The following is a 27,856-nucleotide window of genomic DNA, read 5'->3' on the forward strand; positions in this document are numbered from 1 at the left end:
AGAGGCCTCACAAATCATCCAAACTTAACACTGACTTTATTAGCCCTGGTGAAAGTAATTTTCCAGCTAATTATGTGAGATCTACTGTTGAATTCAAGTCCAATTTGAGATTCTGTGTGGCTACTCTTGAGCTGAGTAGCCAACATAAATAACTTCTGTGAAGAACAAACAGTTTCAGGTTTGTCTTGCAGCCATAGTTGTTTTCTGTGGTTCCCTGAGGGAGCTTGACTGTAAGATCTTGTTCAGTATGGATCTAATAAATACTATTAGGCTCTAGAAGTTCATTGTCGTGTGTGTATATAATTTGAAGGTAGCATTATATTCCTGGATTTGTGTTGGCTTTTAGATGAGGTTGTGAAATTCTCTTCAATTTTATGACAATTGCTGTATGTGATACTGGAAATTTTTGTTGAATCTTGGAAGGAAAATTTGAAACTTGTTGACTGAAACATTTGGTATTTGAAGACATCAAGTATAAGAAGTTATTTTGATATAAATTGGACTGTGCAGAAATCTGCTACTAAATGCAGTGTCACAATGTTGTAGTAGTAAAATCATACCTTCAGATCTGCCCTCATATGATTCACACTGACTTTTTCCAGTGCATCTTGTTCTTATGCCCTCTTACATTTTAAACTAATTTGGTGAAGATTTTATTTCATACAGGACTAGGAAAATGTAGGGCTCAGTCACAGAATAATAGAATTTCCTGAAAATCAACCAAAACTTCTGTTTTACAGGCAATTGAAAAGCTACAGGCTGGTGCTCTTGCAACAGATGCAGTGACTGCAGCACTTATAGAATTAGAGGTATGAATTCTGACTGGTAGTAAATATATCTCTTGGGTGAATCTTGCCAGACTTTTCTGTAGGAAGTTATTAAATGGGAAGTCTCAGTGGATTTTTGGTTTTGTGCTACACTAATTTTTATCTTTTGCTTTTCCACTATATTTTGATGTAAATGTGTTTAAGGGCTTTATAAAAATGCAAACTGAATAAAAGTTTTCTAGCTGGTACAATTTGGTTGTCATCTTGGGTATACCTTATCAGATAGTCTTTACCCTTCAAGAGTAAATGCAGTGATTAAAGACTTACTGAACACTTTGTAAGGCACTTTATTTCTGACTTACTGAGCAACAGACAGACTGTTCTGGCTCTGCTTCTTAGGGGAAAAAATATGCTACTGGTTCTGATTTTTATGACAAAATTTGTGCAGATGAATAGGGCAAGTAATGCTTTTATTTCAAAACAGTACTTGTTAATTAAGAGAGAACATCTTCATGAGCAGCTGTTTGTGAGGTTTTTGGAAAAGCATCTTTTTGGAGTGATGAGATTTTTATGGCATCTGCCTTCAGTGATATAATGTAGAAGTGAGTAAAGCTAAACGTTTCTGGGATGCAAATGAGGCAGTTTGGTCATTGTCCCAGATCCGCTAATCCCTCATGACAGTAATGATGGAAACAGGTATTCTTCTTCTCCTGTAAGTAGTAATTGCTGCTTCTTCTCCAACTTTATTCGTAAAAAAAAATGGAAGGCAAGGTAAGTGTTGTGCTGTAAAAATAATTTCCTGCCTTTGGAATTCATGGTAGTATTCCAAGAGGATTAGCAGTGGATTTGCTTACCCACATGTTGGGAAAGTGTCCATTAATGTACTCGATGGGGTTAGCGTAAGGCAGGCAGTAAGTGCATACTTCAGTATGTGTTAGACATGCTGACTGGGAGCCAAGGCTTCGGTCACACTGCTAACTTGGCAAGTGCCTTGGCTTTAGCACTCCTGTGGGTCTCACTGAGCCGTTCAAATATGCTTTCATGTGTTATCTTACACGTTAGGGTATGGCTCGCAGAAAGCAGCGGGTATCTCTTGAATGGAATTATTTACGATGCACTTCCCTAAGCTCACTGAGGCTGCTCTCACTCCACAAGAATGGTTTGTGTGTCAGCTCTCTCCTCAGTGGAAAACAAAAATAAAAATCTACTTTGGGTTGTGATTTTTATTGTGTTCCTGAGCTACAAAGGAAAACATATTTTGAGAAGCTTAACTGAACAGTTATAGATCACTTTGCAGCTGTGTCTGGGGTAAATATTTTATGTGTTTTTGTTATCCCCAAGAGACTTTTCTTCTACTTCAGTAGATTTAAATACTCTGAAGTAGCTTCTGTAGAACAAGTTATGGCTGTAAGATGAAATGAAAAAGTTTTTTCCAGTTACTCCAGTCAGAACCCTTTTTCTCCTTATCTGCCTCGCTACTTTTGTGCTGATGCCTGCCATCATTCTACTTTCTAGTTCTGAATTGTATTAGGTCATTTTTTTATGTGTTCTGTTGCACTAAGCTTTTTTTTTTTTCCCTTTTCCTGTGCTTCAGATAAAATGTTACTTTGTTCAGGTTGTACTGCAGTCATTAATGTAATTATTTGGTTTCATTTATTCATTAAGAGATTTATATAGTCTCTTAATTGGGGCTCTGTCTGTTACTGGAACAGGGAATACTGGGTTTGGGATTTGGGCTTCTTTTAGATTAAATTAGTTAGTTTTGCAGTTACATTGAGGAAAAGTCAAATTTATACTCAAAACAGAAAATGGTGGGGTTTGCAGTGGCAGTTTTTTGGATTTGGTATGAGAAACTCCGAAGTGTTAGACTGTCAGCTTCCAAAATATGGAAAGGTTTGTATCTACTCATACCTTGTTCTGAGCACCACCTCCAGACATCTCTGCCATTTCTGTAGCTGCATCTTCTGGTTTAGTACTGGTGGTTTTTCTGTTGCTCTGTGGAGAACAAACCACGTGGCAAGTCAACAAATCAACCAGAATAGTGTTTCTCACTAAGTGCAAGATTTTATGAATAAAAGTATAGGTTTGTGTTCATGGTCTCTCTAGTGAGCTGTCACTCCCTTTTGTTTATGCCTTAGCATAAAGGTAAAGTGTTATAGCATATGAAGCTGGCAAGTACATAACAAAAATCTGTGTGAAACTATGTTTGTTTTCTTGTCTTCGTGTAACACAAATGAAGATACAGAACAATGAAAGATTGTATTAAATGATAACAGATTTCATTGTAAAGTATACTGACTGTAACTTCTTGATGTTTTGGTTTCTGTAGGGCACATTGCTATGAGTTTATCTGAAATATTTAATCACTTTTACGGTTCTCTCAGACTGTTAATGCTGTATTCCAAAAATTCGTAGTCTTTGCAAGGCACAAATATCTTTTAGTGGAAATCTCACAAAAAGTTGAATTTTTTTCCTCTGTTCCGCTCAATTACACAACTCCTGTTACACAGGATTTCAGCTCATCCAAAAGGCATCACTTCAAAGACTCGTTGAGGCACAAGAGTTGCTCTTGATCTTTTATGAGCAAGCTGACAATTTGCTTGTGGTATGCTGTGTTTTATTTTTTCAGGCTCTTAAGTGCAGAAAGAAAAGCCTTTCTATGTTGGACTGTGTGGCTCTCAAGTGAAGTGGTGTTCTGTGAATATATGCTAACAATAATAATGCTAATAGTTAAATTGAGGAAAAGGTGGATTTCTTTTGCAAATATACAAGACTGACGAAGAATGCTGTTAAAACAATTGTGCTGGTCTTCATAAGCATCAGCTGTATTTGATAAGGTCATTAAGGCAGGTATGTTTTCTGGTTTGAGAGCTGTCATTGCAGAGAAATGTTACCTCTGTCAGCTTTTGGTAATAAAATGGTCTGGACGAGGTATTTCACAAGACTCACTATTTACTCTGTTTACTTCTGCAAAGACATTATTACAGTACTGTTACTTTTTGCACTCTTGCTATCAGCCACCATACGATGCCTGGATTTTTGTTGAAACACAATGGAATTATTAAACAGGGTTTTTTTTTTTGTGGGGGGGAGGAAACCCCATACAACCCACTTGAAATGTGCTGTTTTCAGCAAAACCACATGCTGATTTGCATTTATGTCTGGCTGTGAGAAAATTACGTGATTTCAAGCTTTTCTTTGACTATAGAGCACTTAAGGAAGTCTTCTGATCAGGTACTAGAGACAGGAACATAAGGTGGCTGTAAATGATGATTTCAAGTTGTTTCTAAGTTTAGTGTAATCTGTTATTAATATGTGTGTAGATTACTTGTTTCTTTATCTGACTTCAGTAGAACGTTCTTTATGAGCATCACTTAAATTGGGAGCTAATATGATTGATGGGGAAGCGGATGTCCCATTTTGGGTTCCAGTCTCCTTGCTATTGAAATTGCTCAGTTCATTTTGCATGTTGTTGTTGTGGATCAATGCAAAGAATGTTTTGTACCTGTTGTTATACTCAATCAGTGTATTTCTGTGGTTGTCAGCAAAATTTTGCAGTGAAAGAACCTTTTTCTTGATTTTTTTTCCTGTTTTTGTTTGTTTTTTTTAATTTTTCCTTGTAATTAAGACTTTTGAGTATACAGTCTTAGTCCCAAGGACTTCTCTTTCAAGCAGAAGCAGCCTTGTTGTATTAAGGCAGTCACCATAGATGAACTTCTAATGGATAATGAACTGGAAGTTGTTAATTCTAGTTAAAAGCAGTACTATGATGTTTTGCTGCAGAGTGACTGACAGTAATTTGTGACAAAAGTGTTGTCTAAAAACATTTTTGCTAGTTTAATTGAAAGGGATGGGACTCATCTTTGTAGACTATTGATTGTTGTCACAAAACTCCCACAGAAAAATAACTTAAAATTACAGTATTTGAAAAGAAATGCCTGTAGCCCTTGAATTTGTTTTAGAAGTGACAAATAAGCCATGACCAAAACTGCATCAAAGATGGATGGGATGTTCTTTTGTGTTCATTGAAAACCGAGCATTTTAACTATTTGCCTAGGTACAAGTGTTAGAGAGTTGGGTAACTCCTTCAAGCATTCCATCTTTGACCACAGCTAGAAACTTCAGGATGCCTGTATTTGCTGTCTGAACATTTATAGTACATTTTGAAGTAAAAAGGATTCTAAAAATAAAAATGATACCCTCAGAAGCTCGAGAGTTTTGCAGGACGGGTAACTTGGGGAAACAAAACTCTTCTTTCACATCTTATAGCTCTTGCCTCCTTTGCTACAGGTTTACATGGTTAGTTTTAGAGATACTTTGTGGAGTAATTGCCAGGAAGCCTAGTATTTTTCACATAATTGAAGACTTACATTTTGTTAAAATGCTTTGAATAGCTGTTTGTTTTTTCCCTCTTCCTACTTACTCTTCTGTGGTAGCAAGGCTTGCTGTTAACATGCCAAGCTCAGGCTTGGTTTGCTTACTTGTCTTTTTCAGTTTCCTTAGAAACACAAAGGCTGATTGCTGCTTGTGGTTTTAAATAAAAGTGTATTCCTGAAGATACCTTTTTCTCTTTTCCTGTCCTCCCTTTTCCTGGACACATGCTTTGGTTGGGTTCTTCCCCATTTTATGGTAGTCAGGTCTTGCAGTGCTGCATTTTTCTGTCTGAGGGTATGAAGAGACTTTCACTTAGGTCAGTTTGTTTCTTCCCTCTTTGAAGGCATTCTTGCTTCTGTTTTAATGTTTCTGCATTCCTTGAAAGTTTTGAATTTTCATTTCAAAATACACCCTAATGTTCATACATTCATTATATTCCTCCACTTGCATATCAGACTCTTGAAATCTTTTGATCAGACTTCGCAGAGGTTCATGTTTTCAAAAAGAGATTGTTTTTGTGTGGTGTATTTCATGCCTTTGCCTATTCATAGAAGTAGGTGTGAATGCCTTGTTTCCATTTTTTTATAAAGGCTTTTCGCCTACCTTGTTTCAAAGGCTTTTATCTCACCTCAGAGACACTCAGGTAGATATCAAAAATTCCATGGGTTCACACCCAGTTTCTCTAAAGATGTTTTCAGATTGCCTTTCAGATGTGTGAAGTTGAACCATCTTCCTCTTAGGAATTCTGAGATTGTTTTCTTAATTGAATGCAATCTAATTCTAAAGCTAAGTGAAACTCCACAGAAATTTTGAGCAGATGCTTGGAAGTTGGTCTTTATTTCTTTTTACTGGAGAAGTTACTCGTGTTGTGACTGATTGTACTGGTAAGATTCCTTCTGAGTGCTAATATGAGAGTTACTCTACCGAAGAGATACCTGCAATTTGGTGTGGAGTTATTCTTTATCAAAAATTCTGTAGTATTCTGATAAATATTCTGTAGGGGGAAATAAGTGACATTCCTGTTGTCTTTAGATGCTCTGAGTAAGTTATCTCTTGGTGCATCCTTGAGTTTGTGCCAGTGGAGGTGCTATGCCAAAGCATGTAGCACATCTAGATCCTTAGAAATAAAGTGAACTCTGTATCCTGTACTTTTTCCCTACCCTCTTTTTATTATTTCCTTTACCAGATGGTAGAAACCTTTTGTGTCTTGAGTGCAGAAGCATTCTAGACAGTATTATCAGGACTTCTTCTCTGGTGGGTCCTTCTTACTCCCTTTATTTGGCCATGACATCTACTCTTAAGATAACAGCTGTCTCTGCTTTGTGACAGTGGCAAATCTGTGGAGCACAGCATTTTTCCTCTTTTCTATTTCTTTTGAGTATAATGTGTTGAGTGAATGTTTTTGGAACAGAACATTAGAGATTTGTCTCCAGACTCACAGGTCTTTGCACTCTGATTACCCAGGGGTGAAGAACTTGGACAGCACTAGGAGCAAGCATTGTTCATCCTAAGCATTCCTGGTTTTACTGTGTCTTCCAAGTACCTTTCACCGTTCTCTTTCAACTCCTTCCACCACTTCTCTGCTCCCTTTTTTTATGAACTTAATTTTCTTCGTATTTGTAGGGCCTGGGGAGCAATGAAGGCAGTTAAGCCAGCGGCTGCTCTGAGCCTTCTCCCTTTTCAAGGCCATCATCTGTTTTTAAACATATTTTCCCCTGTCCATCCCCCTTCTATGGAAAGTTATTTGTGCGCTTTAAGCTGTAAACATTTCATTATCCTAAAATCTTTTCAACATTACTCATTTGCTGTGAGCTGTAGCTGTCAAAATGAATAACAAAATGAATGTACACATTGAATTGGAAGAAGTAGTGTGGAATAAAATAGGATAAAATCTTGTGCTGCTTCAGAAGGAAATACCAGAAAATGAAGGCCCGTTTCATGATTATGTATTAATCAGGGATCTTGTATTCATGATTCTTCAGGAAGACAGCATTTTGGTGATTCAAACACTGAGAATGCTTTACATATCTCTGTAAATAAGAATCAACATCTTGCAGAACAGATTTTGAATTTACTCACTACTTGCTCATTTGAAAGTTAATAAAAGCTGACACCAGGTTTATTTTTCATTTCTGTGTGCTTATCTCTCTTTTGTTTCTTTGAATTTGTTGCAAATTAGTATGTACAAAACCCAACCAGTTCACTTAACATGTAAGACAGAACTTTGAGCTGTTTCCAGTAATTTGTTTCCTGATTCAGCTTTTATTACTCATCAGTGAAATGAGATGTCATACTTCTACAGTACATGTTCACACGTGGTCTAGACAAACATTGTTCTTTGTCACATCAGGTGGTTACACTGTTGTAATTTAAACGTAGGACACTCTGAAAGCCTGCAGCTTCTCTCTGAAATTTAATTTAGCTATTATCTCTCTTTGTCCTGTATTCCTTTTGTGCTTGCATCTAGAAGAGGGGATTGTATTGAGCTGGCAGTGCGACTGCTGAACTGTGCTACTTTGAAATTTTGTGATTTTAAAGTCATGGAGATGCTCTGATGAAATGGAAAGGTAAAAATGGGGTTTAGTTCTAGCATGCAGAACTTACTTGTTGAGAATCTTGGGTTTATTAAAAGCCACAGAAGGTGTTAACAAAAAAGGAGTTAGGTTTATCATGTTGTTAAAATGTTGTTCCATACTTTCTATGAAATAAGAATTGGTTTTTAGCCAAGAAGCTTCCAGACCACAGTCCTTATGCTAATGGTCAAATAGAAGTTTTACAAAGTGAATTGTTAGTGATGCCATTTCCTCATTTCTGCTCATGGAGCTGCAGTCATGGCGTTAGAATCTTCACAAAAAGGACAATTCTGTTTTGCTGCAGTGTTATACTTAGGAGTTTCAAAGGTAGACTGGTCTGTGCAGTGATTATAAGATGTTACTTAAATATTACTTGTTGGTTTAAGGACCAAGTGAAGTGTATACTTTGGGGGAGGGAGAGATTTTCACTTGTAAGGCTTTTGCTTGCATAGAAATGATCATCTTAAATTTTGTATTAGTGCATTATCACATTTGAGGTATATCACACCCTATAGAAGTGAAAGCTATCCATTATAGTAATTGTACATGCTCTGTTCAAATTGCCCTTGTTTTTGTTGTGGAAGGTTAAACTACTAAAATAAGAAAATGCGCTGCACCAAGATCAGTGTCATCAGATCAGTTGTACAGAGGTTTTGATCTAGTCTGTTATGGATGTGGCCTTATAGTGTGTTGTTCTTATTTTTAGGATTCTCCTTTTACAAATGCAGGATTGGGATCTAACCTAAACCTTCTGGGTGAGATAGAATGTGATGCCAGTATAATGGATGGAAAGTCATTGAATTTTGGAGCAGTTGGAGCACTGAGTGGTATGTTAACTGTATATTATGAAGCTAACTACTGATTTGAGTGCAAAGATCAGTTTTGGGGGTTTTTTTGTTACTGTTTTCATGGGGGACACATTGTAAATTCTGCCTTGTTTAAATAAATTCTGCCCCTTTAAAAAAGGGGGAGGTGTTCCTGCTCCCTGAAATGCTGGTTTGTGTTAATTTCTTTGTGTAACATGTTGTCTTATTAGTTCACTGATAATCCTTTGACGTAGCACAATTGTGTGATACCACACAGTATTCACAGTGGGACTGAGTTTGCTCAGATGAATTTGTAGAATGGTAATTTAATAATAAAATTCAGTTGTTAAAAAATATTACAAGCATTTAAATTAGGCTTTTTATTTGGTTTTGTGCTCAGGCATTTATTTGCATATGGGACTTATTTAATATGAGAACTAATGTGTTTCTCTCTTTTGTCTTGTTTTAGCTTTCAGTATAAAACAAATATAGATGTAAAGTCCCAAACAGGGATTGTTGAGGTTTTATTCTAAGTTCATGAACAGCCTTAGCTGTTACTGTTGAATTTCTGACAAGATTTCGAGCTTTGTTCTTTATCCTAGAATATTTCAAAACTGTGGTAATAGCTTCCTCATGTAGATAAAAATCTAAAATAAATAGTAAAATTAAGTGTTTCAAGCCTTGTTTGTTACAAAATGTATCCTTCCAACCATGGGGAAGGAGGAAATGAGAGAGTGAGAGACAGCTAAACCTGAATCCTGTAATTCTGGTCTGGCCAGATAGATCCAAATGAAAATTCCACCTAGAAAAATTAATGCTTATAAACATCTTTGACCCTTAGATACAATAGATTTTACATGAGATTTCTGTGGTAGGAGATCATTCCTCCTATTTCAACATGGTTTGTTTTTCTCTTAAAAAAAAAAAGTGGGGGAGGTGTTGACTAGAAGGCTTTGTCACTACTAACAGGACGTGAAGGGAAAACAGAAAAATTCGCTACTACATTGAAACATAAGGTGTCTCTTAATGACTTGACAAACCCTTGGAAATTAAAGGAAGCTGAGTTCCACTGCCAAAATGAGCACTACCGTGCTATGAGGAAAAATATTTTAATGTTTTGTTCCCATTTTTTGCTAATTTTTCTTTTTTAGGAATCAAGAATCCAGTTTCGGTTGCAAATAGATTGTTGTGTGAAGGGCAGAAGGGGAAACTCTCTGCTGGCAGAATTCCACCTTGGTAATTGCTTTGTTCTGCTTGACTTTTCTTCCGTCTTTAGTCTCTACTGCATGGATATGCAATATTTGAAGGTTTTATCTCACCCAGGAAGGCTGGTGCTGTTTTACATACAGCCTTTAAAAAGAAGACAAGCTTTGTTTTCTGATTTGAAATGTCTTATGCACTCAGAGCAAGGAAGTATTAGATATAGATGGCATCATCATTTTGTCATAGTTTCTGTCTGTCTGATTATTTCCGGTTGTCATACTTAATTCTTAGGTTTGTTACTGTAGCCTTCTGAAAAATCCCAAAAAACGTCAAGATTAGAGGGAAATTCTACTGCCTTTGCCTCTGTCTAGCTTTAACAAAAAGCAACAGTTTTTAATGAGTATAGAAAAAGATCCTATTTTACTGCCTTCGTGGCTTTGTGGAAATGTGCAGTGTTTAGTAACTTCCTCTTATTTTAAAGATAAATTTAATAATATTTACAACAAAAATGAAAACAAGCACTCCCTCACTGACATGGATATAAAATTTAGATGGAAGAGGTAAGTATTAAACGCATAATAATGTCAAATGTTACTGCCTCACTTTGGAAAGAATCCAAGAAATGTGTCAGAGTTGATTGCTCTTAAAACCATCTTATTTTCATTAGCAGTTTAAAATGACAGGTGGAGAAATTGAATAATTCATTCATATTACTTGACTGCTATCATCAGTTATTGTACCTGTGGCAGAATTTACTGCCCTTTGCTAACTAATGTATTTTCAGAAGTATTAAACCAGCATTTATGTAGTTTTAAAAAATGGATATTTAAATTCAGAAATTTTGCTTTCCTTACTGTCGTGTTCTGTAAAATTAGCTGAGTAGTGTGTAGCTGGATGATATAGTATTCCAATTTAAACAGTGAGGATTTCAGTGTTCTGTCAGGTGCAAAAGAAGTTCATAGATCAAAAAAAGCCACCTTGAAATCAAATCATCAATAGACAGATTTTGCATTTTAAACTCTTTTCTTATAAAGAACAGAGTGGTTGTGGAGAGGTTTACTAAAGAATAGGAACTTTAATTTCAATAGCTGTTAGTAACTAATTTCTTTAGTTGTCAGGAGAAAATGAGGCTTTGCTGAGGTATATTAGAGTGTGAAATGAGGTGGTTTTTTGGTGTTCCAGAAGTAGTACTGAAGTCAGCTACAGGAGCAAGCACTTGGGATTGTTTTACTTGTATCATCAGTGTTCTAGAATTATTATAAGGAAGAGCACTTGGGCATTTTGCTGTGACTTTATGACCTAGTTTATGCTGCTATTATTTTAAAAATACTGAGTGGAAAAGGAACTATGTCCTCTTGCCCTGCAAGGACAAGACTAAATCTTTTGGGGCTATGCAAGGCTAGCAGATGCTTTTAAAGACAGGCTAGCTCAAATCTCAAGGTGAGAGATGAGCTGTCTTTGCAGGCAACACACGCAGTTTATTGTGCAAATGCTGTGCACCTGGGGTACCTGATAAATATTTTCATTTCCTTTCTTCCCCCTTCTGGATTTTGAACGAACATTTTATTAAAGCGAATTTTTTACCCTGGAAGCGGTCTGTACTAGTGGGATATGATGGGTTATGCTTTGGGCTTGCTGTGGTGGGTGCTTCTATACACACAGGGTATCCCAAGGTCAGAATAATAAAGCTCATGTACATTGAAGGTGATGGTATGGAGGATTTCATGCCTTGCCTTTCTGGCTGGGCTTGGCATGACACATTGTTTTGGGACTGAAATATGTTCCTGCCCAAGCTGGGAATACTTAGAGTTAAATGATAAGAGAGTAGCCATATTTTGGCATTCCCAGGATGTGTCAGTATTCTAGTAAATGATTTTTAATTGTAAAGATACGCGATTTTCATCTTGTTTCTTGTTAGCACATAGTATATTGGGGAATCTTCCAGGTACTGCTTAGCCTAAGAACCTGCTTGTTAAAGAAACCTATGGTAGAGACTGTTTCCATAGCATGATCTAAGCTAGCTTAATGTTTTTTTGCCAAAAATGTTTGGCACATGACCAAACAGGAAAAATTCAGGAGCTGTGAGGTTAGTAGAAGTGGCATTAGGGAGTTTTTTCACTATGAAAGAACACGTGGAGACAGTTTGCTTGGCCTGTTTGCCCTGGCACAGCATACATTTTTATAGCGGCAGTTCAAAACCAATTCCAAGTGGTATATTTCTGATTTTCACTAGAAGAAATTCTAATGAGTGTGAGTTAAGTTATTCAGAGATGGTAAGCTTATTGGGAAGAAGGGATCAAGTGTCTGAACTGATGTATCTTGTGTGCTGTAAATTGCTCTGTAGAGTGTGTCTTTCTGGATCGATCTCTTGTTGTGTTATTTAAAACACAAAATTCCACTATCCAAATCAGAATTTAGAACGTTTAGAGAAACCCTGAATACACGGTGCATTTGTTGAAAGCTCTAAGGTCCTTACATCTTTCTGTCACACTTTATTCAGCTTGGTGTTGTCAGGATTTTCTCTGATGCAGGAACAGAAAACACTTAACTTGTAAATATTACATAATCTCATGTAAGATATTCCTGTTCCTTGTATAACTTTTACAAAAGGAAGCACTGTTGTAATTGCACGGTTACAAACTGGATGAACCTTTAAAAGAGGTCTTTGGTCATAGAATAATGGATTAGATGTTTTGTAGTAATAAGCTTGAAGATTTTCTGTTTCCTACTGTGAAACCTTGACCTAAGGAAAAAGGTTTATTTACATCTGTTTGCTCTTAAAGGTATGCTGGTAAGATTTGCAGGGCAGCACAAACACACCTAAATGTCTCCTTTCCTAGAATTCCTTAGTAGTACTGACATCAAGTCCATGTCCACATCTCTTTTTCATATCCCTTTTACTGATAATAAGCCATATGGGAAAGAATTTCTTGTTAGGTTCCCCCCCCCATTTATATATACAGGGATTTGTAATCGCTTCACAGCTTTACGATATTGTGTGCAGGATACAAACATTGTGTAACTTGTAGGGCAGTGCGTAATGAAGAAAGTTCCCAGAGTGAGTGAAGACTTGCACCACGTTTTATTTCTGTTCTGTATTTCTTCAGAACAATTTCGTCTTTGTAGCTCTGATTTCAGAGTGATTGCTACATTTTATGGTAAAATGTTACCAAGTGTGTTTATTACCGGGAGGGTCACCTTGACCATGAACCAAACCTTCTGACGCTTCTGTTTAGCTTGGAGCAGCCTAGTTCCCTACAGCCCATATTAAATGGCCCTGTTTGGAGTATTCAGCACCAGCATGATCATGTTCTTGGAGAAAATTGCCTAAAAAGACCACTTTAGAGGCCTTTACTTATATTTTCTATTAACATGGCCTAGTGTGCCTGGAACTGAAAAGCACATCCGAGCACCGCCTCCTTGCTGGGAGGGTTGTCTTCATCTTCTGTGTTCTGAGCCTGTAAGAACTACGCTGTCTGTACACTGTCTGATATATTTGCAGGAAAGCTCTTTGTCCTGTTTGTGCAGACCCAACTTTCAGAGCAGCAGAGAGTAAACTCATTCATCCTTTGTTTATGTTTTTGTTTTTCCCTCCCTTTGGAAAATCATATTTTGGATTAGCCTAAAGGCTTTTGAAACTGGGGGTGGTTTTGACTGCTTTCTATAGTGCACTGGCTTTATTCCCTCCTCTCTCTCCTCCAATAAATCAAGCTTGGTGGTAGTTTTGTTTTTATGTACAGACAACACAGCACTGAGGTCCTGATGCTATTTGTCTTGTAAACAGTTTATTTTAACTTTTCTGTGATTACAGTGTCCTTTAAAGATCCGAACTGAACAGTTTAAAAAAGGTGGATGATCTCTGTGGTGATATGGAGCCTCAATTAGTTTTCTGCTCTAACTAATTTAATGACTCTTTGGGACTAAAACTGTGTCAGTCTTACAGGAGGGAAGGGAATCTAGGAATTAAGGACAGAAATGTGAACAAACTAAAAGCCACATCACATAAGTTAGGAGACACTCTTGGGTGCTTTTTTGCACTCTTCATAAATACTAGTGATATTTTCTGTTTTTAAGTATTAAAAAGGCAGTTGTGAAACTGCTTGTAAAACACAGTGTTTCTGACTGACCTGTGCTTGAATTACCATATATCAAACTCCCAGCATTATTTGATGCTTTTCCCACCTAACCTATCTCTCTGTGTAAATTGCTTTATTGAAAAGGAAGTGCTTATATACTTCCCAAAAATGTATTGTTTGATAAAGACCAAAACCACCTTCTTTTAGACAATGAAGAATATTGCTAAATAAGGTTTGGCTGCAGTTTGCATATCTTTTTTATGTTAAAATTGAAAGTTTTTTATGTTACGTGTCAGTGCCAGGTTGTTTCTTGAGCACTAACTTACCTAACAGTAGATGCTTGAGCTCTCCCAAAGTACCCAATAACTTATCTTACAGTACCTTGCAACGTGAACAATTCTTACCTGGAGCTGCACTAACAATGGTAAGAAATAAGCACTTAACAATTCAAATTCTCATTTAGATCAGCCTTTTTTTGAGACTTTTGTAAAGAAAGACTGGGCACACCTCTTGGATTGTTTAAATCATACAGAAGATAGAAAATACCACAAAGTACTCCATAATGAAAGCTGCAGGTGTTGGCTGTAGCACTGTCAAGAAAACTTGCAGCAGCAGTAATGCCAACCAATTTGCTGTATCAATAGCGTTCTCAGAAACTGAGAAGAACTGCATGGCCCTAGGGACTACTTTGTAGCTGGAATAACTTCTTTAGACTCATGTTCATAACTCTGGTATTTCTGTACAATTTTTTCCAATTTGCTGAAAATTCTTAGTCTTTGCTTCTTGTGTCCCTTAGGCAGTTGTGTTGTTCTTAACTTCATCATCCGTTTTTGAAATAAGATTGGAAGTAGTTGTCCTCTATTGTGTTGCACAGCAGCTTTATGAAAGTGTCTTGTTTCTGGCTACTACATACTCTTTTTCAGGCAATAAGATTAATTTCTTTGAGGGGAAACATCATAGATAATTGAGGTTTGCTTTTTCTTCTATCCCTAAAAGTTCCATGTGTGTATATTTTTTGCTCTTGTTTGTTGTCACAGCAGTGTGTACTGTCTCACTATGGTAAAGTGTTCAGTACTGACTAGAAAACAGCTTCTCAGATGGCTAGAGTTTTTTTACAAGTGTATTTAAAATTTAGTGGGCTAGTCTCATTTGCAAGTGCTTGATAAAACTCCATGAAATAGAGCTTAATCCTTCTAAATGAGGTTAGTTTTTAGCTTGTGTTGCACTTCTCAAAATAATTCTTGGTATTCCTTTGGCACTGGCTGACTTTACTGGAAATACCTTACCATTCTCACCTTACCCATCCCATATTTTTGGTCTTTAGGATCTTGCCAAGTTGTTAGAGAGCAAGACTCGAGACAGCTCTGTCCTGTTTTAGCTGCAGTTGAAGCTGGTGCTATTTGGTAGTGAATTTCAAATTTAATAGCACTTGATTTTGTCCAGTAATAAACTTAATGTCAGAGCTGCATAATCTTTTAATGAAACTACATAAGGTTGCCAAATGTAATTATAGCAGACAGTGCTGTGAAATATAGACAGCTTATGATTTAAAAATGACCAAACCAAATAGAAAAATAATTGCAAGCAAAGGGGGATTTGTTATATGGTTTTGTTTAAACTCCCTCTTCTGTGTCTCCTAGCTTTTTAGTTGGTGAAGGAGCTTACAGATGGGCAGTTGATCACGGGATACCAGCATGTCCTCCAGGTATCATGGCTACAAGTGAGTAAACTGGTGGTGTCAGTAGGAAGAACAGGACAGAGTAATTTTAAATGGTGCCTCATCTTTTGAGGTGTACATCACTTCATTGTTCTTAACATTCAACTAGCTTATGGTGTTATGGTCTGTAAGGGTTGTTTAAGTTTACTAATTTTCTAATAAGTATCTAAATAGAAAGAATTGTAAACTATTACTTTAGCTGCATTTTAGCAACATCTAATTTAAGTGATTCTGTGATTCTAGGACTAAATCCAATGATGGACTCTTTTTAACCAAGATGTAGTCTCTTTAAAAGCTCAGTCCTACAAGTCTACAGTTGTGATCCATCTTGGATCGTAACAGCACCAACTAGCCATGTATCAAAATTCAGCAGGTGCCAGTTTGTCTCTGAGATTCTGTAGTTTATACCCATCTCTGGGTCCTTGTCCAGAACTGCTTGTCTAAACAGACTGTGAAATTAATTTGCCTTTTTTTTTTTTTTTTTTTTAAACCTAAGGCTTCTCTTCACCTAATCTGATAGAATAACTCATTCTGGAAAATAGACTTGGATTATACTGTATACTAACACTCTTTTCTTAGAAAAGCTTCTTGTCTTAAGATAAGTGATTATGTTACATTGATATATCATCTATCAACTAGGCTAAAAATGAGTCCACTTGCCTATGGAAAGGAGGATGTGGCTCCCTTTCTTCTCTTCTTCAGTTCCCCTCCCTTTTGGAAAGTGCCTTTACTACCAGTCTGTAGTTTGTTGTAGCTGAGACCATGCTCTGTGCTGCCTGTTGAGGTTATTCAGGAAAGAAATCAGAGGTTATTACCCAAAGAAGGAGAACGCAGAAGATTAGGAATGTTTATTTTACAGTAAACAGTATTACTACTTCAAATATCTGACTCGTCCCTAGATCAGAGGTTGAAACCCCGGGCTCCCATTAAGCCTTTTATTTGGTCTAATTTTAAATGTAGATAAATACCTAGAAACCGCAGTTCAGAATTGTTGATACTCAGTGCTGAAGTGTAACTCGTGAAACGGTGGCACTGTTTTATTTGATTGTGCCAATTTTCCTACATACTCATAACACATTTCATTTTGAGCAGAAAGTTTTGACCTCTAGCTCCACATGACTAAAACTTTTGCTCTATCCATCTGCTGTCCAAAACAGCATTCACAGAACAACTGTTGTGCTGAGTTGAGCAGAACACCTTTATTTCTGTGGCTCTAGAAAGAGTGAAAACACTTAAAGCTTTGACCTCTTTTTGGGGTGTGTGGGTTGCATTTCTTTTTTTGTTTGTTTGTTTGTTTTTCTTTTTAGGGCAGTAGTTGCTACTTACATGCAGGAGACACTTCAGGAAGAAGGTGCCTTGACTAATTCTGTTTGCATGCAGAGGTTTCAACTGTTTCTAGTACCAGTGTGTTTGTATTGTGACAGAGGTGATTAGGTTGTGACATTAATTGCCAGATGATACATTTGCTAGCTACAATGTACCCTGCCAGAGCAAATCTGCACATTACAGTTTAAAAATAGGGATGACCACTGTTAGTTTGCTTTGCCTAATCCATACTATGAATTTACATTGGAGAAACATCAGAATAATAATCACAGCCAGTGTATTTTCACAATCCTGCTCCAAAAGACCACTGATTGCTTTTTGTCTCCACAGTACATTCAGCATACTTCTATTTAGCAAAACAATTTGCATTAAAAGAGTTGGAACAACCAGGACTGACAAGTTAATTTTGTAGTATAATCATTAATATATATCAGTATATCTGATGTTTTCCTTTGAAAAAAACAATGCAAGAGTAAACAAAAACCTGAAAAATCAGTTCCAGAAAATAGTATGCTGATTTCTATCCCAGTCCATGGCAAAGTAAGTCTTGTACTGCATTGACCTCTGGGCAGTGGGATTGGAAAATGACCTTTAACAGTGTGTGTAACAACATGGGATTGTTACAACTGTAAAGAAATTGGAAACTCTCTCACACGTAACATGTACAAAGCCAAAATAAATTTATCCAGTGTTACCGCGGAAAGGAAAGTTAGATATGCTTAAGAAACAATCAAAGAGAATGTTTTCAGGTAAATTCAACGAGATCTCATCTGAAGTGAGCTGTTTTGTTAAATAATGTAACAATCTTCAAAAAAAGATACTTTTTTGATTGGGCTTGCTACAATTGCTGTGGTAAAGTTTGCATGGAGAACTCGGGGTCAATTAACTAGAAATTACATGACTTCTGAGTAGCTCAGTAAAATGAAGCACTGAATTAATTGCCAAACATCAGGAAAATATGTTTAGTAATTTATTTACAAAAAACCAAACTGAAATCCCCCCCAAAAAACCTGTAATCCAAATTTAGACATGTACTTGCTGTAAGTATTGGCAGGGAGAACTGTGTGCACGTTTTGGTTTCTCTGTGCTGCACATGGAATAGATATTCTTGAAGCTGTCTTAGTCTGTCTCCCTTTTCCTGGACCTGAAATGAGAAGAATAATGGTATAGCTGCTGTAAGTAAGGCTGGGGGATTGGGTGCTTGGTTTGCATGGATGGAGCTTCCCTGTGATCAGTATCAAAGAAAGGGTCACGATCAGCTTTGCAATCGCACTCCATAATTCTCTCAGAACTATCGAAGTATCTAAGCACCAAACTTGAAGCATGTTTTAAACCATGTTACTTGTTGAATTACATCAAGGTTTTGTCAAGGCTCACCTGCTTTGTTGTCTTTGGTTTGTCAAGTGTGTGAGGAAATGAGATTTCTACTGTATGTAGAAACCTGGTGACTTTCCAGTGAGTGGGTGGTTTTAAAAAATACCCAAACACCTGAAATGTCTGTATTGCCCACAGTCTGCAAGGAAGCTCTGAATTTATTAATTCCTGCTCAAACTAGAGCCTGCCAGTACAGAGCCCATACTGGCTTATCCCAGCACTTTGTTACCTGTGCTAGAGAGACTGCTTTGAAAGTGTAATCCAAGTATTAAGAGTGTAATTACACCTTAGAAATGCTGAACTACTGTACAATGCAATCTTTTACAAATGTTGAAAGTACACTTTAAATATGTAACGCAAATTTGAGGTACATCCTCGACTGCCAATATTGGTGCCTGCACTAGTAATAACCAAAACACTTCTATCTGAAATGATCAGTTCAGCCTATTATAGATGCAAATTATCTTTGACAAAGATAGCATGGTGTAAGACAAGCATCTTGCATTTGCTTGCAGTGTTAAGTTCTCAAAGGGAAAGAGAAGGAAGGCACCTACTCATGGAGCAAACTTGTAACTCTATGTGGAAGTGACTGTAAGCACCTCAGTGAATGATGTTACATAAGAACAAAAACAGCTGCAGTGTATCCACGTACTTGTTAACTGCAGTTCAAAAGTAGCCACAAATAAGATGCTTAAGGAAGAATGTAAGAACAGAGCAAATATTTGCTTCCCTTCCCCTATTCCTTATATTGTTCCAGACTCTAAATTCATGACTCAGTGATTCCTGCATACATGGAAAGTAAACAGGGGCATTTTCTGACATGAAATTTTTGTTTCCTTTTTGAACCCACGTTAGTTTCGAGCATCTTCAAAAACCTTCACAAGGATGAGTTTCCTCATCATCATCATTTTGAGACTTGCTGAAAAAAAGCTGCTACTTTATGGTCAGGTCTCTGCTCAGAATTCTTTTTCAGTCAAATTCCCTTATTACCTTGAATAACTTAGTGTCATCAGTAAAATCACATTGTGTTCAAAAGACTCAGGGTTGCTGTAGGCTGGTTTGAAATTCTACTTGTAACAGACCATTTCTTGTACTTTGTTACTGTTTTTTAACTAACTCTGTGCATGCGAGGAAATTCCTGTTTATCTTAGGGCTGCTTGGATTCTTTAATGAGGGAGAGTCTTTTCTGGATGAGTGTTGTGCAGACTGGCTATTTCTAGAGATGCTGTATGTCTCCCTGACCGCCAGTATTGCCTGCCTCTCCTTCAAATCCCCAAATGTCACCTCACTCCAGGTTCTCTCATTACTTCATTATTATTGTATTAAGAGAAACATTTGCCGTATTGGTGGAGCTATGCTATGAATTTCAGGCAGTGGCTCAGACCATGTTTTCTTTGTTTTTAAGGGGAGAATGAAAGATTTGGAGAGAAACTCGAGGGTTTTGCAGATTCGATTAGAAAGCTTGGTTAATCTGAGTACATGATGTAAATCCTCCCTGGATTTGGAGATAAGTGTTGTAGGGTCACACTTGCTGTTCTGAAATTGGAACAGCTGAGTGCAGCCAAGAGAACGGCTCTAAAAAAAGGAAAAAAGTTGGGCCAAAGTGCCCAGAAGATGCTTTGAATGAAAATCTTCCAGGCTCAGGAAAGGCTGCTTGATGAAAAAAAGGGATTTCTTGCAGCAAGTAGTAAGAAATGCTATTCCAGCAGCAGTTTACCCTGAGTTTGTGTTTTAAAGAACGGATCTATAGAGTAGTGCTCTGAGAGAGAAGTTATTTTTTTAATATGCTTTTGTCGAGTGCCTTTTCCGCCGTTCATATTGCTGTTTCTGTCAAAGTGTGGCAACATGGAAGCTATCTCTAGTAGTCTTTTAGTCCTGACACAAGCCTAAATGACATTAATTTGTCCTTTAAAATAGCTTTGTTAAAAAGAAACTTATTTTCATCTGTCTGTTTTCATTTGTGTCATTTATTTTAGCAACTGCTCAACAGAATTCTTCACAAGATCATTTGAATTCCTGTGGGTTAACTAATTTGCTAGTATATTCCTTTTTAATTCTCTTCTCCAATAGTTGCATTCTCTTTTAATATGGAATAGAAAGATAAAATGCAGAAAGCTTCTGCCAGCTGACTCTAAGCACTGTCTGCCAGGGGGTGCTATATGATTGGTCAGAGCTCTAGCTCTATTTCAAACATTTAAAAATACTCTTGGAGTTTTCTTAGTATTTTCAATTTATAGTTTGATTTTAAACAAGGATTGCTGAGCACTTACAGGTTGCATAATGTTTAGCTGCATATTAATTTGTAATGTGTGTGATAGAAAATTTGTATTTGGTGTTTGTCTCCCAGCCTGCTGTTCCACCACTGTAACCAGGAAGGTTTGAATATTGTCCTGAACTTGATTTGTCATTTAGTGGTGCTAAAAATACGTATTTCCTACCTCTGTTTGAAAATATAGTTGTTCACAGAGCCATTTTCTAAATTTTCTACCTTGCTGAAAATAAATAAGGGAATAGATGTGGCTTATAAAAGCATGGGAATTTTAAGGAAACATGCTTTTCCATTTGTAGTAAAAATGTTTTGCATTAACTTTGGGCAAGAAATTATAGTGTATTCTAATAAACAGCCTGTCAGCTGCAGGCCTGTTTAAAGTACACAGGGCTAGAATTAACAAGTAGATATGTATCAATTGTACCATTATTTAAAAAATGAAATGGTGTCTTAATGTTGTACTTAGGTCTGTATGTACGATTCAGTAGTTTCAAGGACTCCATGTATAGGACAAGTCTGCTTTTCATTTGCCCCTGCTCTCTGAATCATTTCTAATGGGCTATGAAAGATGACTAAGAAAAAGTTCTGAAGAACTATGTAGAATGGGGAATACAGTTGTCTTTCATTTACTTAGTCATTGTATCTTTGTCTAATAGAACTGTCAAGATTTTTGATTAAATTTTTACGTGTATATAGTATAATGGTTAAATGAGTTAAGGGAATGATCAGAGTACAGGAGATGAGTAAATTATGTGGAAGTTTTATGGCAAACAAGTGGCACACAGATGAATCTCTTCCACTGACCTGCTTGCTGAAAATTACTTTCTAATCTCTGTTAGGTGGTGATAACAATGAAAAAAACCTGTAAAAAAGGTGTATTTATTGTCTAGCAGTAATTGTTTAGGAGATTAATCTTGTGCTAATTATGTAATGAAGGTCTTGTGGCCCTTTCTCATCAGGGTATCCAGGAACATCAGAACCTTTTGAACATCTACAGCAGTCTTAGTTTTGAACAAGATGAGCCTGTGAGATTTTTCTTCTGCATTTACAGATAAATATTATCAAGTGCATGTTCTGATACCACATCCACTAATGCCAACCTCTCCTGCAGGCGACTGGTGTTGAGGAGGAGCTACTTCCTGTTCTGTGCTCAGACACTGAACCTTCTCCCAGGCAAACCCCTACACTTGTCTCAACTCTGCCCTGACCAAGTATTGCACCAGTGCTTCCACTGTCTGGCACAGTTACACCCAAATTGCAGAGTACATGTGGGCTGCTCCCGTTGGTACCTCAGGGGTTGAAGGGGGAATGTGGAGGATTTGGAAGGTGTTTCCAGGTCTTGAAGATTATTTGTTCCAGAAGAGGCACCCCATGCTGCAAGGCAGGGACGTGTGATAAGTACTGTAAATGAGGTTGGATCTATTTATAATATTTTAGTTCTGATGTGCCACTGTTGTCAGTCATTAAGTCTTTAGTCTGGATGAGGCCTGAGAGTGGCGTTTAAACATGAACAGTCATTTCGTAAAGCTGTGGGGCTTTTTTCTTTTTTTTCCTTCCTCCCAGCAGCTCTGAGGAGGTTTTATTTATGCCAGTAGGTGCATAAATGAGGGAGCAGAACAGATGGGCTGGTTGTACTCTGTGGCTCCCAAGACTCAATTCTCAATTCTTGTAAGCATGATGTGGAGTGTATATGCAGTTACTGGGTAGGGTAGTAATTGCCACGGATTTTATCTGAAAGCACTTGTTGGAATTATATCTAAACTTTTAAATTCTTGAATGAAATCAAAGGATGTTTTGCTAAATACCTTTCCATAGATTTCAACAACAATACCTCTGGGCTGTGATCCAAAAATTTTTCAAGCTAAAGTTCCATCAGCTCTCTTACCTCTCTTTCTAGCTTCCTCCCCAGTCAGTAAGCTCTGCCTTTCTTACTTCCCTTTCACCTTGACCCAGGCACCATCAGGCTGATGCATTTGTTTTAGGAAAACATGTCTGTCTTCATCACTGTGTTGTGACCCTTTTCCTTTTCTCAAGCTTGTAATACAATGTCTTGTTGGAGAAGGTGAGAGTGGTTTTTATACTGTCATTAAGGACAAATGAAATTTCTTAGTGTCCTTGCACTGCAAAGTTCGGGTTTTGTTTTAGATTTAGTGTGAACTATGAACTCAAATTGTTTATAGGTGGTTTTTTTCTGCCTATAGTGCTTATTTTCAAAATAAATTTTCTGTGGGTTGTTTTTCCATGTTGTGTGTGTGTTGTTAACCAAGCACATTTGAATGCTGGATTGTATTTTAGTTTGTGAAATGTTTTAATTTAATGTTTTAATTTAATGTTTTAATATGTTCTTTGTCAAGGACCAAACTTAGAGGTTGTTTTCAGAAAACTCTTAATTTCGTCTTTCATATGTGTAGTTGAAGCTCACTTGTGTTTTTCAGTTTCTTTTGTCACTAGGAGACCAAGATGAAGCAATGAGAGTACTGCTCATTTTAATGGCATTCATAGTGGTTTTATGTAGATAGAACATCACAAAGGCAGGAATAAACTGAGGGCAGGCAGCCTTTCACTTGCTTTAGTCTTTATTCCCTTATTCTGGGGAGAAAAAAAAAATCAAATTTAAGATTCAAAACACTTTATTTTTAACTGAAGTTGGGCATAAAGCTATCAAAGGAGAAAATTGCCAGGTTTTGAGTTGTAACCTGGTCCTTTATTTCATGGTTATTTGGTCATTTTGGAGGTATTATCTGGCTTGTCCTGGTAAGAGGAACTGATAATTACAGCTAGTAATTATTTTCCTTAAATAATGAAAGGCTGTTATTCATCAGTCCTTGCTAAAACAAAATCTTCACCTTTCAGATTAAAGTTAATCCTGATAACTATTCTGAAGTTGAACGTAGCCTGAGCACAAGAATTTCCCTTTTAGGGAATGTCTGACTAGACTGACATTCCCTCACAGTATGGAAAGGTATGATGTTTCATGGTACACTGAACAAAACCGGAGAGTATGAATTAATACCGTATTTATTTAAACCTGAGGTTGATCAAACATTGAAACAGAGGCCCAGAGGAGCTCTGAAATCTCCATCATTGAAAATATTCACAACCGGACAAGTCCTTTTAAATTGAATTTGGTTTTTTTAGGAGGTTGGCCTACACAACCTCCTAATATCCCTTCCAACCTACATCATTAGATGTTACTAGAAAGCTGCCTTCATCTGTCTGTCTGACATGGCCCAAGGTATCTGTATGTCTTTGTTAATAATGACATGTTTTCTGCCCTGTATTTCACAACTTACCAATAGCACTTTGAATTAACAATGCAGAGAAATTGTTAATGTTAACAGAGCATTCAGACTAAATCTTCAGGTTTTTTCTTGTTTTGAAAAGACAGTCTTAAAGCACAGGGTAACCTCTGAAAATTAATTTCTTAGCTAGGGACTGCAGTCTTGAGTGAATGAAATATCTCTCAAGCTTGGAGAATTCTGTGTGTTGTGGAAAAATGGCAGGATAAATATGCTACCAAGGTATAGGTGGAGTGGAGATGCTGAGAGGCCATATAGCAGCACTCTGTGCAGCTGGCAGGGCAGCTTGGAACTAGTCCATGTTTTCTCTATGTTTGATGTGATCTTTGTGCATGTATTTGAACTGGTGAACATGGAAATACTGCAGAAGGTTTCAGGACACTGCGAACATTTGATTCTGAAGTGAGGAACCTGTTCAGGTCCTCATTTCAAACACAGAAATGTGTTGTCCTAAGTAGCTGCCTTAATCAGCTCTATATAGTAGAAGGAATTCCTTTCTTGGTGATGGCAGATTAATATGTGTTTGCATTTTTTAAAAACTGGTATTCATTAGGTTTTTGGAGAGAAATGCTAGCGTTCTCATTACTTTTTGAGTTACATACTTGAATAACTAACTGTGTGTAGTTTAAGGTGCAGTTTTATATACTTAAAAACATGATTAAAAGACACCTGCATGGAGAAGTTTCAAAGTAAAATGCTGACTGTCCGTGTACCTTGTGGGAATTGTAAATGAAAGCTCTGTGTTCCATGGGCTCTGCAATATTGAGTTTATTACTAGACTTCATGCAGCTGTTCCAGTCTTCTGAATAATAGTGATGTAGCTATATTCAGAATTTCATTTAAATTTCATTTTTTGAAGTTTATAGAAAAATCTATGCTTTTTAGGTTCCATTGAGTTTGTGACTTGTGTCAGTAAAAAATTCAAATTTGTCTATTCTCCCAATTGCTTGATTTGGTGTGGTTAAACAAGTGACAAAAGACGTTTTCTCACCACCTCTTTACATTTTACAGAGGATGCTAAAACAGCCTGGGGATGATACTGAGTCAAAACTAATTTAAACTAAATATGTCAATATCTGCAATTTGTTCGTGAACTGGAAGTTCTAAAATGGGAACATGTTATTTTGGTCTTTTAAGCATAAGAATTTTATCTTTTAGTCCACTTTAGTGAGTGCTTCCTTTCTGAATGTGGGGCTTAGATGTGGAAAGTAGATGTTTGGCTGCTTGAGATCTAGGTGGTCTTTAGACTATGTTGGGTTATGAAGCAGAAACTACTGCTGGACTTGTGTGTGGCTTTAAATATATGGGTAAACATACAGATATGTGATTAAGGTAATAAAATAGTAGCCTAATTTTATGGCTATCAAAATGAGCTCACATGGTATCTATTTACTTGTCGGCAGTCAAAACCAATTTAACACAAGCTACTTATTCTGTACTCTTCTGTGCAGTGCTGCTTCTTTGCCAAAGATATTTAGACCAGCTTCCATGTGTTCACAATGTGTTTCTACCAGATATTTTACTCATCACCGTTGCTGAACAGTCGTAGAACTTTTTAATGTAGGAAACGATGTGCACATCTTGTACTGAAACTTGAATACTTAGTTTTTGGCTTTTTACTGATGCTTTTTGCATCAGTAAAGAAGTGGGGGATGTGTCCTTCAAAATGTCAACTTATCAATATTTGTTTAAATTAAATAAATTTTACTTAGTTACATGCTTTTGAACTATTTTTATAGGGTTTAGTTTAGCAGCTTTTAAGAGGAACAAGAGGAAGCTGGAGTTGGCCGAAAAGGTGGAAACAGATCTCATTCAACTAAAGAAAAGAAGACAATCAAATGAAAAGGTTAGCTCTTGTTTCAAATTCTTCTGTCACCCTAAAGTTACAGCTGATTGCTAATAAATTTCATGTCTTATATGATAAGACTGATGTAGGCTCAGAAGCCTGTTCTCTTTGTCCATCTTAGTATGTTTAGATGATATAATAACTTAGTGCAGTTAAAACTTTCTGCCTTGCTATTGGAAAACCAAACCATCACTTTATATCTTGTTTGTGCTAAGAAAAATATTTTGTTCATTTTGAACTGGAAATATGACAAATGTAAACACAAACAGATAATTATTTACCAAAACATTTTCTTTAGCTTGGGATCTCTGTCACTGTTTCCCACTTTTTAATGTTTCCTGAGCGCACTGCATTATGGAACTGGAATTGGTGAAATTTGAAATATCAGGTAGGTAAACATGTGCATCTGTGCATGCATCTGGCATTGACCTGGCCCATATTACTTGTGCTACAAAACTACCAGGATTCCCTCTGTTCCCCTCATTCTTAGTTTTGAATGTAGAGCTTTTGTTACCTATGAGAATGTCATTCACAGTATTTGTGCTTACTGTTGAATATCAAAGTATAGCTCATTAAATTAAATGCCTGTGCTTTATTTGGGACCTTTGGATTGGCCATTTCTCTTTGCTTTGCTAAGCTGTCTGACCACTGTGTAGTTACATATATTGATATAAATAAGGTATAAATCCCAGAGAATTGTTAGAAAAAGTATATTCTCTGTAGTCTGCAAACGCAAACAGTGATAAATTAGGCAATTTACTTCTGTGTTCTTAGATAAGAAGTTTTGTCTAGCAAGGTGCTAATTTTTGTTTTTTTCAAGGAGCTAAGACCTGTGAAGAAATTAAGGATGGGGGAGCCATGGAAGTTAGTTGTTCATTTCAGAACTTTTCCCGTTTACAGGACTTCAGTTACCTCCTTGTGAAACTGAGAGCGTGAAAGTGTACCTGAGGGAGGAGGGGTCTCTGTGCAGTATTGCTGGTCACGTAATAAGGGGCAAGTCAATGCTTGAAACATATGCCAATGCATGAGCTTACCGACCTGCAATTTGAAATTTCAAGGGCTCCAGAGTCCTGTGCAGCGCTTGTGGGAGATTCCCAAAGGCCAGTGGTGGTAGGTAAAGGAGGTGATCAAATAGAGCTCTTCTCCCTGGTAAGTAATCCAGTAGCAACATGCTGGTTTTGTCAGCTGTCAGGGCACATCCTGTCTATGGAGCAAGGGTGAATACCAACCCATGCTCTCAATATGGAATTCTCATGCTATCCAAAGAGTGGAAGATAATTGCAGCCTTACAGGAAGTAAGGTTTTCAAAGTAATTTTTCAAAATGAAATAGAAATGCAAAATCAAATTCTTACAGAAAAAAAGAAGTTGAACATTTCTCCCCAGGCTAGTAGAAAAGGGTCATTTAGCAAGGATGAGGCATGTGATTTGTTGCCCTAAAACTCACACTGTCAAAGCTGTGCTCTCATAAAAGGTTTTCAAATAATTGGTTTAAAACCATTTAAATACTTGAATAACTAGAATTTAATCTTCTTGTCAAAGTTATTTTAACTGATAAATACTCATGTAACTTTTTTATCAGCTTCTCTGGAGCTGCAGACCATTCCTTTCAGCAGGACTTCAGAACTGGTTTATTGTCTGGTTTGACTCACCCACTTCAACTCAGTGCTGCAGCTCAGCTTATGTGCCTCTGTTGCCAGTGCTGCAGGCTGTGGGGAGAGCAAGGTAGAAAGGATGTTAGCAAAGGTGAGGTTGAATGGGATCAGTACTAGTTGACCAGTGTGAAGAGATAGTATTGCAGACCAAAACAGACTGAAATTACTTGGAAGTCTGAGCTACTGATAAATGTCACCAGCTAAAAAGAAAAATACAAGCTTAAAAATTAGTTTTCAATAAAAATGTAATTATACCAACCTCAAAAAGAATCAGGCTGTTTAAATTTGTCAAAGTTTGTATGGAAAAACGTGGCAGTGTAACTTACTAAAGGACTTTTATTACCTGAGTAAATGGAGTTTTCTCTTTGCTGTATTTTTCATTGTTCACCCAATGCGGGATTTGCAGAGGGTTTGCACACAGGGAGATCCATGAATAACTTCACCAAATTTTGAAGGTGTAAAACTTCAGTCTTTTTTAAGTTGTAGAGTCTTACTGATTTACATAGCTAAGAAATAATTCACACACAAACAAAATTAACTAAACATACTCCTGGGGGGTGACTGATGTGTTCA

The 27,856-nt window shown here is 37.0% G+C and overlaps 1 protein-coding gene across 6 annotated transcripts in view; it reads left to right on the forward strand.

Moving 5' to 3' along the window:
• The window catches only part of TASP1 (taspase 1), an 82,224-nt gene that overhangs the window by 5,549 nt on the left and 48,819 nt on the right, over positions 1-27,856 (forward strand). For 5 of the 6 annotated variants that reach the window (XR_004239161.1, XM_032103656.1, XM_032103659.1 and 2 more), the window contains 5 exons: positions 741-809; positions 8,421-8,541; positions 9,672-9,756; positions 15,440-15,519; positions 25,524-25,630. Coding sequence is in view for 5 of the 6 variants with exons in the window: in XM_032103656.1 (XP_031959547.1) it covers positions 741-809; positions 8,421-8,541; positions 9,672-9,756; positions 15,440-15,519; positions 25,524-25,630 (462 nt within the window). In the remaining variant the exon portion in view is untranslated. The remainder of the gene's footprint in view (positions 1-740; positions 810-8,420; positions 8,542-9,671; positions 9,757-15,439; positions 15,520-25,523; positions 25,631-27,856) is intronic. The other variant, XM_032103660.1, reaches the window with a different exon arrangement.

This window comes from Corvus moneduloides, chromosome 3, assembly GCF_009650955.1.
Source record: "Corvus moneduloides isolate bCorMon1 chromosome 3, bCorMon1.pri, whole genome shotgun sequence".
NCBI classification, from domain to species: domain Eukaryota; kingdom Metazoa; phylum Chordata; class Aves; order Passeriformes; family Corvidae; genus Corvus; species Corvus moneduloides.